This window comes from Helianthus annuus, chromosome 10, assembly GCF_002127325.2.
Source record: "Helianthus annuus cultivar XRQ/B chromosome 10, HanXRQr2.0-SUNRISE, whole genome shotgun sequence".
NCBI classification, from domain to species: domain Eukaryota; kingdom Viridiplantae; phylum Streptophyta; class Magnoliopsida; order Asterales; family Asteraceae; genus Helianthus; species Helianthus annuus.
In genome coordinates, this window is record NC_035442.2 from 122,115,348 (window position 1) to 122,127,870 (window position 12,523).

The 12,523-nt window shown below is 41.4% G+C and overlaps 1 protein-coding gene across 1 annotated transcript; it reads right to left on the reverse strand.

Moving 5' to 3' along the window:
* Window positions 1-230: 230 nt before the first annotated feature.
* Window positions 231-2,078, reverse strand: LOC118483329. Its single transcript, XM_035979012.1, has 2 exons — window positions 1,070-2,078; window positions 231-519 (listed from the first exon to the last, which is right to left on the reverse strand). The coding sequence occupies exons 1-2, from the start codon at window positions 2,033-2,035 to the stop codon at window positions 457-459; spliced, it is 1,029 nt and encodes a 342-aa protein (XP_035834905.1). The 5' UTR covers window positions 2,036-2,078; the 3' UTR covers window positions 231-456.
* Between the last annotated feature and the right edge of the window lie 10,445 nt (window positions 2,079-12,523).

Genomic DNA, 12,523 nt, shown 5'->3' on the forward strand with positions numbered 1-12,523 from the left:
CTTCAGTTGAGATTTCTGAATGCGAACTTTCTGATGTATGTTCGTCTTCTGTGATAATGGCGCTTGATTCTACATTATCTTGATCTTCAGTAGCTTTTTTTTCTGATTCTGTCATACCTGTTCTGGAAGGAATAAATTCGGGAATTTCCTTTGTAAGGAATTTTCCAAAGCTATTCCTTTTTAATTCTGGCACAAATACAGGAGATTCACAAGCAACATTATCATCACGACACGCATAATTCAAACCATGACATTCAGACACATAAGGTTCATGATCACGGGTCTCAAATGTAGGCACATGGCCCTTACATTCATCCACAGATTTAGTTTTAGGCACTTGGCCATTACAGTCATCCATCCTACTTAAACTATTACATTCATCCTTAACATTGTTTTTAGAACAATTCCAGACGAACCAGTTAACGGTGGAATAACTGTCGCCTGAATAACCAATTCCTATTTTTGACCCTCCGCAGTCTCCATCATCATCGCACACATCTTCTTTACACTCAATGGAATCTGCATTGCTTTTAGAACAGTTAGCAGTTGTCTCATTTTTATAAAATTCATTTTGTTCAACTGAGGCCTTTTCATTTATGAGATCATTTTCGGGATGAGGAGTAGGCATAGGCACGTAGTTTTTGCTGTGAGGCGGAAAGAAAAGTTTTCTTTCATTTCCGTGCCTATCCTTATAACCAATCCCGTCTTTCACAAACGTTGGTCGTTGGCAATTTTTGATGTCAGTAAAGGCCTTTTGACTGACATTCCATTTATCTATTATAATCTGGAGTTTGTTCTTTTCATTTAACGCTTTTTCTAACCTTTCAGTAAGATCATTTATGATAAAATCTTTTCTAAACACAAATTCTTTAAGAGTTTGCATTTCAGCCAAAGTTGAGTTCAACTTTCTCTGATATGCAGCCTCATTTTGTTTAAGCTCATTATTAATTTTTAAAGCTTTGTCCTTTTGCCTTTCAAACTCCAGATTTAGGAATTTATAATGTGCCACGACATCAACGCATGCTTCGGAGCATAACTTCTCCTTGAAACTAAGTGGAATACTATTTACCAAGTCTTTGTCAGCCTTCTCTTTTGATGCATCTGCTTTCATGGCTGTAGCTTGAACTTTATCCTTTCCTTTCTCAGCATCTTTTTCAGCTTTATCACCAGACTCCACTGAAGGCAGAATACCTTTCAATCCCTGGTCAGCATCATTGTTTCCAGTTGGGATTCCCTTTGTCTGCTTCTCAAAGTGCTTTGCAGATGATTCACTAGAGATTTTGGCCATCAGTGCTTTGTTGACTTGTTCCTTAGCTTCAGTGATCTCTTCGCTCCAGTCATAGTCTTCAACAACCAAAGCCTTTGGCGTGCTGGGAGAAGCGTTGCTTTTGTTCTCTTCGGCAGTGATCTGTTTAGCAGCAGGAGTAGCTTCACTGTTTCCCTCTTTCAACATCGGACAGTCACGCTTGAAGTGTCCAAGATTCTTACAGTTGTAGCACCTCAGCTTAGACTTGTCAAAACCAGCTTTTCCAAGACCTAATCGCTTGCCTGTCTTGTCTTGAAACTTCTTCAATCTCAGAGTGATCATGGCCATTTGCCATTTCAGATCCATTTCTTCCATATCATCTGGATCAACCTGATACATGTCTTCGGCAGTAAACATCTCCTTCTTCAATTCCCCAGACATTAGGGCTTCATAGCTGCTTAGGAAAGTGTTGAAGAGTGCCACATTCTCGGTTGAAACTTTCAGTGCTTGAGTATCGACAGTGATCGTTTTCTCAACAAGTTGTGGGGCTTTAGATGCGCTTGCGGAAGCATTTGCATAAATTAGATCAGAAGCTTGTGGAGTAATGCCCCCTGAAGCGAGAAACGCTACATTCTTCAGTCCTGCTGAAGGTTGAGTTGCTTTAGGTTGATATCCAGCAGTGTTCATCTCTCTCTTGTTTACGTCCATTTCAAATGCCCTTAGAGTGTTGATCAGATCTGACAGAGTAACAGGATTAGGATTGTTGAGGAATTCCTTCTTGATCATCATACACTGCAGGCTCCATTCCTTGGGGAGCGAGTCAAGCAATTTCTTTATTGCTGCACGATTGGTTACAGGATTTCCAGCTTTCTTCATTTTGGTCATCATGTTTAGGAAGCGGCTAATGTGATCAGACAGGCTCTCTCCACGGACTCCGCAAAACATGTCGTATTGCTTTTGCACCATATCTCTCTTGCTTTCGATCAGTTCTTCATTTCCCTCATAGTACTTGATCAATGCATTCCAGAGTGCATTAGCAGTTCGGTGTTCTTCAAACATGTTGCAGTCGTTTGTTGATAAAGCCATGGTTAGAGCGGCGTGTGCACGACGATCACGTTGAATGAGGGCCTTGTCTTCGTCAGTGAAGGTGGTAGCATCGTTGTTAGGAACCACCGTATCTCCTCTAACTACCGTAGGAACGTGAGGTCCGGCCGTAACGGAGAGCCACAGATTGTAATCCGTGTACTCGAAGAACGATTGAATGCGAGTTTTCCAAGTGCTAAAATCTTCCGCTCCTTTCAACTTTGGTGGGCGAGTTGTGGTTCCAGTTTCAAGTTCCGCTTGAGCGATTGGACTTAGTTGATTTAGCGACATTTTTCTTTGTTTTTGACAAACGTGTGCTGAAACAGGCTTAAATTCGCTGACAGATCTTTAATTTCGCCGGCGAACGATGTAGACTGATGATCTCCGCTAACTTGTTCGCTATCTTCGCTGACACGATGCTGGATCCTGCACGAACACCAATTTATCTTCGCTGACAAATCAAACACCAAACGAAGTTAGGTTATAATTGCCGGAAACCGTGATAGGAACGCTGTGATTCGCTAGCACGGTTCTCGAAGTCGCCTTCGATAAATTCGCTAATGGGTCAAATGATACTGTTTCGCTGATGATCAGCAAATTCGCTCGAACGTTAGTCGGCTAATTTGCTGATTATGCGACGGAACACTCAGCGATTCAGACAATATCGCTATGTTCGCTACGTTCAAAATATATATTCGCTGTATTCAAAATTATCTTCGTTGTATTCAAAATTATCTTCGCTGTATTCAAAAACTCATCGCTGTATTCAAGTTATCTTCGCTAACCAGAGGGTTTATCACGAACTAAAACCCTCTAATCACTCAAAAACAGCCCAAAAACCATGTTTTGATGCACCAAAATGACCAAAATGACTCCTTAACCAAGTATTAACAACAACCTATCAATTAAACACACCAAATCAATCCATTTTAAGCCCAAAAATTTGAAAAACCTTGAAACTTTGAAAAACCTTCAAAACAATGAAAAATCTTAACAAGAACACAACAACCAAGAGCACAAAGGCTCTGATACCAAATTGTAGATCCCAAAACGTATCCGGATCACAGTGGTTGGTTGTTTTAGTCCAAAACACCTATTGATTAAGTGTTTGAACTATGACTAGTCAAGAAATATCAAGAATGAAGATGAAGGTGAAGCTAATGGATTGAGGAATACAACTAGTGTTGTATTGAATCCAAACAGAATGATATAACAATAAACAACCTTGGAAATCAGATCAAAGCTCAATAAGAATGTAAACAACACTTGATTCCACCAAGAGCCAAAAGCTTGAATGTGTTACAATGCTTGGGGTATTTATACTAGCATCCTGACTAACCAGCAAATTTATAAATTTGCTGGAATCTTAACTACACTAGGTCAGGAATATTACTTCTAGATAATTACAAAACAACCCCCTAAACATTCAAAAGGCATACAAACTACAACTAAACTAATCCAGTACAAGTACCAACGATCTCACATGCTCTAACAGAGGGGATAGACTTAGGCATGGCAAAACTAGGAGAATTTATGATCTCACTACCTTTGGTTCCCATCGTTATCTATTCAAACGTAAACCTGGTGAGGAACACCCGATCTTCAAGGCTACCAAAAATGATACCAACTGGAAGCGGCGTTTCTTTTTTGTCAAGAGAGATTCTATCCTGATGGGAAGGATTTACCCAAGGAGTGGGCTACCCATGGTAGGATGGAGGATCCTGAGAAGGATCACCAGAGAACTTATCCTTTGATATAAGGATCACTGACATTCTTTTACTTTCTTGTTGTGCAGCTATCTCCGTTTCACATCTTAGACTGACTCCTGCTGCTAAAGAGAGACTCGCCGCGTTCAAGAGGCTTGATCCTGAAACAAGATCTTTCAAGACAACCACCCAAGATTCTCAGGAAGTATCCTCAGGTTCTGCCACGATGTCAAGTAAGTATCTTTGCTTAAAAATTCAAATAAATAATGAAATACAAGTGAAATTAAGATACTTATCTTGTTCTGGTTGTGTAGGTGCTGGAAAATCCACCAAGTCTGCTTCAAAGTTCAGCGTCACCGATCTCACCACCGTCAGATCCTCCAAGAGAAAAGCTCCTACCAGCCCGTCAGCTTCGGTCCCCAAGGCACCCCTCAAAGGAAAGGGAGGCAAGAAGAGAAAAGCCTCTGAAGCTGAGGATCTGCAAGGTCTCCCCTTGATCCGCCAACAATTCCTCGACTACTTCAGTGAGGTAAGGATCACTGTCTCTGCTCCTATATCCTGCTGACATGAGGATCACTTGGTTCTGACCTCATCCTTTGTCTACTTTGCAGAAATTCACTGAGATTGAGAACTACGTTGGCCACGTTGAGGATCAGGATAGTAAGATTGCTGATCTTCAACAGGTTGCAGTGCTAAAGGACCTCAAGATTGCCGATCTTCAGAAGGATCTCCAGAATGCCCGAAACGAGACGGCCAAGGTGTTGATCAACTTTGACTACGAGAGGCATGAGATCACCGAGGATGCCAAGGTCTCCGCCGCCATAGCAATGTACAAGACCAAGCTGCAAATGGCCCTGGAAGCTCAGGATCCTGCTTTTGACAAGAGCACCTGGGATGTGGAGGGCTGGAAGGCAAGGCTGGCTGAACTGGAGGATGAAGAAGAGGCTGAAGAGATCCTGACCATTGAGGCTGGAGGCAAGGGTGAAGGTGGTGAAGCAAGTGGAGCCGGAGGTGGTGATGCAGTGAAGGTCTAGGCTGCATGATTGGGCGATGAAGGAAACTTCTAGACATAGCCGGAGCCCAATTTTTTTTTGTTTGATGGTAGTTTGTTGAACAATTTAATGGTTTGTACTGAACAATAGTTTTTAGGATTAAGGATCTAGGATCCTTCAGACAATAGGCAGGATTGCAAATGGTGGAGGGATCCTCTGTTTGGGGGATGAAGCCATTGTGATCCTGCCGCCTTTATATTCCTGCACTACTTTGAACCTATTATCATGGACACCCTTTACCTACCCCAGCGGACGGGCCACGTATTGCTGGTAGATGCTCGGGGTAGGTAATTTTGACAACCTTTGAAGGGTTAGTCTTTTTGTTAATAAATAAAATCTTAATCTTTTGTCGCTTATCTTGTGTTATTATCCTTCTGGTTCCTTTAATTCTCAATTGTTTTGATGTACACTTATTAAATGAGCAATTTTGAATAAGTCAGATTGAAAACATTTAGGATATGATCCATGATCAAGTATCCTATAGTTGAAAAATCCCAAAAAGTAGTATATGTTTTAAGGATCATAAGTTCAGTTGTCAAAGTATAAGGGTTATTCAAATAATCAACGAATAGAATTGAAATAGTTAAGGATCATACCTGAGGATCCAAGTTAGGATCCTAACCATAATCAGGATAACTATACGATAAACCTTAGGGAGAAGTAAGGATCAAGGATCCCTCGTTGTTTAACTTCAAGGACCTGAAATAGAGCATAACTTGGGACTAAGCCAATATAAGATAAGAGTTAGCAACTGGGGACAAGCCCAAGGATAACTGGGGACAAGCCCAAGGATAACTGGGGACAAGCCCAAGGATCGTATGTGAACTGGAGTATGGCCCTAACTGGCGACTATCCAAGCTTAGTGACATGACAATGCCAAAACCTTAGCCAACGTGAAAACGTTAGAAACCTTAGGAACGGATGTATGGTACGTCTACCATTATACGTAGGATCCTAGGTATAGCCAGTACAATGGAAGTATCAGCCCCTAAAGCGAGTACTGGTCCCACTGCCTTAAACTATACTAGGATCATCGGGCGCTACAGGCGGAACTGGGGTCAAGCCCAAATAACTGGGGTTAAACCCAAGGAATTGGATTGCTTCTGTAGATAATAAACGCTTTGCTAAGGATTCCTGAACTTTCAAAACTCAAAATCTTGTGAGAGAAGGATAAAGGACACATGATCCTTATCCTTATATGAGAAAATAAGGAAATGAAATAGTGCAAAATTAGGATATTACCAGAGTAAGGATCATTGATGCTTTAAGGATCCTTCAAGGATACCCCTAATGTAAGGATCATCTATGCCATGAGGATCCTGCTCACATGAAATATTTCTTCAAATGAACAGCATTCCAAGCTCTTGGTAACAAAACACTTTCCATGGTCAGCAATCTATATGCCCCCTTTCCTGCTTCAGCTTCAATCAAATAAGGGCCTTCCCATTTTGGTGCCAATTTTCCATCAGCAGGATTGGTGGTATTCTGAAATGCTTTCCTTAATACCATATCCCCAATCTGAAATTTCCTGATCCTAACATTTTTGTTGTAAGCACCAGCCATTCTTTGTTGATAGCTTGCCATCCTTATCCTAGCCAGATCCCTGATTTCCTCAATAGTATCCAGGTCTTGAGCCAAGTTCTCATCATTTTCCTCAGGATCACGGGTACTTGTTCTAGCAGTTGGAACCACCATTTCTGTTGGGATCACTGATTCTGCCCCAAATACCAAAGAGAATGGTGTTTGACCAGTAGCATTCTTAGGGTTGTCCTATCAGCCCAAAGCACATAAGGTAATTCTTCTGCCCATTTCCCTTTCTTGGATCCAAGCTTCTTCTTCAAATTATTGATGATGATCTTGTTGGATGATTCTGCTTGACCATTAGCTTGTGGGTGGACTGGTGTTGATGTTATCATCTTAATTCCCCAGCTGTCACAAAAGTTAGTAGTTCTGCCCCCTATAAATTGGGAACCATTATCACATATAATTTCAGAAGGAATACCAAATCTAGTTATAATATTTCTTTTAATGAAGGATATAACTTGTTTTGGTCAAAAATCACTTAAAGATAATGCAACCAAACTTTATGTAAACGGGGAATGATGCTTGGTATGATGAACAAAGTGAAGGATCACTCAAATGTAAAATGCACAAGTGACACAAGGATTTATACGAGGAAAAAGCCCTTGATCAATGAATGATCTCCGGCATAAAAAACCTCGGGTGATGGAAACTACCGATCACCAAACTTTAATATAACAAGTAATGGTTACAACTTCGGATGGTAACGAGCTAGGTACAAGAATCACTATAGTATCGTATGCTAAAGCGTGTGAGAAGTGTGTTCTCTCGCGAATGTTCAAGAGTACCATTTATACAAGTGTGTATGGTTCTATTTTAGGCAAATCACCTAACTACTAGCTCGTTACCCCTTTAGAAATAGAAGTAAATTTAGCCTAAATAATCGCCCTTGAATTGTGCTGAGTTTCCATATTTGTCATAACGTCCATCTTTGATTATGCATGTGCGAGATTAGCGTGATAGATTCCTTGTTTACGTTGCTAAGACCGGATCCAACTCGTAATTCCTGCAAGATAATATTAAGTCCAAAGAGAATAGTCATTAGTATGAGGATCCTTGGAATGATCCGTGATCCTGATCCTGGAGCTCCTCTGAGGATCACTATCTGCCAAAGAAACAAGGATCACTTGTTAGGATCACATGTTAGGATCATATGTAAGGATCATAGGTCATAAAAATCCAGCCCTAACAATTGCCCCTAAAATATAAGGAGTATTTATGTAATATAAACGAGTTATATTTTGCTGAATCTTATCTATAACTAACTCAACGGATATATAGCCGTTAAGGTGGAACTATCCGTTGCGGTCTGACGTCATGGAGGTGACAGCCCTGCACAATCATGATTATAAATAGAAATAGGGATAGGATCGAATGCATTTAAATTCAAAGCAACTCCCTTTATAACCGTATTCAGAAGATCAACCAGGTATTCTCCTTTTCATCTTCTTCTCTCTTGCTCTGTTTTTCTTCTTCTTCTATTCTTCTGTAGAAGATGTTGCTCCGGAACTCCCCCTGCAAGGATCCTAAGAAGAACAGCCCCTTAAAGGGTCAAGGGATCATCAAAGATTCCCCCTCCGAGAGGTGTTGCTTCACCGACCCTCAAATCGATAAAATCCGTCGTTGTTTCCCGGCGGAAACCCTTTTCAAGTCTTTTAGTCCTACCACTTTGAGTGATTTTATCTCTGAGACTTGGGTAGCTTTCCCGGTCACTCCTTTCTTGATAGGATATTCGTATCCTTTTCCTCAATTCACCCAATCTTTTTTCTCCCTTACCGGCATCTGCTATATCCAGGCTATGCCGATGATCTGGAGGGTGTTATACACCCTTGAAAGGATCATTGAGCAAGAGGGGATTGACCTTGGTATGGCGGAGTTGGGTGAGATGTATGATCTTACAACTTTTGGATCCCACCGATATTTGTTCAAGCGAAAAGCTGGAGAGGATCACCCTGTTTTCAAAGTGACCAAAAATGACACGAACTGGAAGTGACGATTCTTTTGTGTTAGGAGAGATTCCATCCCTATTGGGAAGGATTTGCCCAAGGAGTGGGCTACCCATGGTAGGATAGAGGATCCTGGAAGGATCACCATAGAACTTGTTCCTTAAGATAAGGATCACTAACATTTTCTTGTTTATTGTGCAGCTATATCCGTTGCTCATCTTAGGTTGACTTCTGCTGCAAAAGAGAGACTCTTGGCCTTTAGGAAGCTTGATCCGGAGACAAGAACTTTTCAGGTTGCCGTCCAGGATTCTCAAGAAGTATCCTCTGCCTCTGTCACAATGTCAAGTAAGTATCCTTATTTGAAAAGTAATTCTATGTAGGATTTTCAAGTTTAATTAGAATACTTATCTTATTTTGGTTGTGTAGGTGCTGGCAAATCCTCTAAGTCTGCTTCAAAGTTTGGCATTGATGATCTTACAAATGTCAAATCCTCAAGGAAGAAGAATCCTGCTGCTAGCCCAACTGCTTCAGCCCCTAAAGCACCTATCAGGGGTAAAGGAAAGAAGAGAAAGGCCTCTGAGGATTTACAAGGTCTGCCCCTGCTCCGCCAACAGTTCCTGGACTACTTCAATGAGGTAAGGATCACTGCCCCTGTTCGTTATCCTGACAGTTTTGAGGATCACTTGTTTCTGATGTTATGCCTTATTTTCCTTGCAGAAATTTGCTGAGATAGAGACTTATGTTGGCCACGTCGAGGATCAAGACCGCCAAATCGCTGACCTCCAACAAATGGGTGTGCTGAAGGATCTTAAGATTGCTGATCTTGAGAAGGAGCTCCGGGCCACCAAGGATGATGCTGCCAAAATGCTGATCAATTTTGATTATGAGAAGCATGAGATCACCCAGGATGCCAAGGTCTCTGCTGCAATAACCATGTATAAGATCCAGCTGCAGATGGCTATGGAGGCTCAGGATCCTGCCTTCGACAAAAGCACATGGGATGTAGAGGGTTGGAAGGCGAGGCTGGCAGAGCTTGATGATGATGAAGAGGCTGAGGAGATCCCGATGCTTGAGGGTGGAGAGGCTGGCAAGGATCATGCTGGTGAGGCAAGTGGAGCTGGTGGTGATGGTGCAGCGAAGGATTGAGCTGCAGGATTGGGCGATGAAGGAAACTTCTAGACATAGCCGGAGCCCAATTTTTTTTGTTGAGTGGTTGTTGATGTTTTAAAACAATTATGGTCTGTAATTTGAACAATAGTTTTAGGGTTAAGGATCCAGGATCCTTCAGACAATAGGTAGGATTACAAATGGTGGAGGGATCCTCTGTTTGGGGGATGAAGCCATTGTGATCCTGCCGCCTTTTAATTTCCTGCAAGCTATGACCGCACAAACAATGGACACCCTTTGCCAACCCATGTGGACGGGCCACGTTTTGCTGGTAGAAACGTGGGTTGGCAATTTTGACAACTTTGAAGGGTTCTAAACCTTTGTTAATAAAATAACTCTAATCTTTTTGGCTTATCTCGTATTGTTATCCTTTTAATTTCCAATTGTTTTGATACATATTTGTTTGAGCAAGAAAAGTTAAGCAAATTATGTTTAAGAAATTTAGGATATGATCCTGGATCAAATATCCTATGATCGAAAATTTTCAAAGTAGTTTATTTTAAGGATCATAGGTTCAGTTGTCAAAGTCTAAGGGTTATTCAAACAAATAATGAATGAAGTTGAAAATAGTTAAGGATTATACCTGAGGATCCAAGTTAGGATCCTAACCTTTAATCAGGATAACTATAAGTGAAACTTTAATGGGTAATAAGGATTAAGGATCCTTAACTGTTTAACTTCGAGAACCTGAAAAATAGAACATAACTTGGGACTAAGCCAATATAGAAGATAAGTTAGTAACTGGGGACATGCCCAAAGGATAACTGGGGACAAGCCCAAAGGATCACTGGGGACAAGCCCGAAGGATAACTGGGGACAAGCTCAAGGATCGTATGTAAACTGGAGTATGGCCCTCACTGGCGACTATCCAAACTTAGTGACATGAAAATGCTAAAACCTTAGCTAACGTGAAAACGTTAGAAACCTTAGGAACGGATGTATGGTACGTCTACCATTATACGTAGGATCCTAGGTATAGCCAGTGCAATGAGGTTATCAGCCCCTAAAGCGAGTACTGGTCCCAAAGACGTGAACTATACCAGGATCATCGTGCGCTACAGGCGAAAACTGGGGACAAGCCCAAGGATAACTGGGGACAAGCCCAAGGATCTGAGTTGCTTCTGAAGGTTGTCAACATTATGCTAAGGATACCTGAACTTATCAGAACTCAAAATCTCGTGAGAGAAGGATGAAGGATACATGATCCTTATCCTTAAATAAGAAGATATGTAAATAAGAGTTCAAGCTTAGGACATTACCAGAGTAAGGATCATTGATGCTTCAGGGATCCTTGAAGGATACTTCCAATGTAAGGATCACTCATGCCATAAGGATCCTGCTTACATGAAATATTTTTTCAAGTGGACAACATTCCAGGCTCTTGGTAACGGATTACCTTCCATGGTAAGCAATCTATATGCCCCCTTTCCAGCTTCGGCTTCGATCAAATAAGGGCCTTCCCATTTTGGTGCCAATTTCCCGTCAGCAGGATTGGTGGTATTTTGGAATGCTTTTCTCAATACCATGTCCCCAACTTGGAATTTCCTTATCCTGACATTTTTGTTGTAAGCACCAGCCATTCTTTGTTGGTAGCTAGCCATCCTTATCCTAGCCAGATCCCTGATTTCTTCAATAGTATCCAAGTCTTGAGCCAGGTTTGCATCATTCTCCTCAGGATCACGGGTACTTGTTCTAGCAGTTGGAACCACCATTTCTGTTGGGATCACTGATTCTGCCCCAAACACCAAAGAGAAGGGTGTTTGACCAGTAGCATTCTTGGGAGTTGTCCTATCAGCCCAAAGCACATAAGGCAATTCCTCTGCCCATTTCCCCTTCTTGGATCCAAGTTTCTTCTTCAGATTGTTGATGATGATCTTGTTGGATGATTCTGCTTGACCATTAGCTTGTGGGTGGACTGGTGTTGATGTTATCATCTTAATCCCCCAACTGTCACAAAAGTTAGTAGTCCTGCTCCCAATAAATTGGGAACCATTAGTGTTAGGGCTGGATTTTTACAATACATGATCCTCACGTGTGATCCTAACCAGTGATCCTTGTTTCTTTGGCAGATAGTGATCCTCAGCAGAGTTCCAGGATCAGGATCACGGACCATCATAGGATCCTCATGCTAACAGTTGCTTTCGTTGAATTTAATGTTGTTTTGCAGGACATCTAGCAGGATCCGCTCTTAAGCATCACAATCACAGGACGCGTCTTTACAACTATAGCATGTGCTTAATCGGAGATGGACGTTGTGAAGGATATGGAAACTTGGCATGATTTAAGGGCGATAATTTAGGCTAGATTTACTTTTGTTTCTAAAGGGGTAATGAGCTGATTATTAGTCTTTTTACCTAAAATAGGTCACCTACACTTGTATATATAACACTCTTCCCCATTCGGAAGAACACACAACACAATTCTCACACGCTCAGACACTCGAAACTATAGTGATCCTTGTACCCAGCTCATTATCATCCGAAGTTGTAACTATTTTTCTTATATAAAAGTTTGGTGATCGGTAGTTGCCATCACCCGAGGTTTTTTATGCCGGAGATCATACATTGATCAAGGGCTTTTTCCTCGTATAAATCATTGTGTCTTTGCATATTTCATAGTGAAAGTGATCCTTTACTTTTTCAACAAACCAAGCATCATACCCCGTTTACATAGAGTTTGGTTGCATTATCCTTTGTGTGATTTTTGACCAAAACAGTTTGGCGCCCACCGTGGGGCAATTGG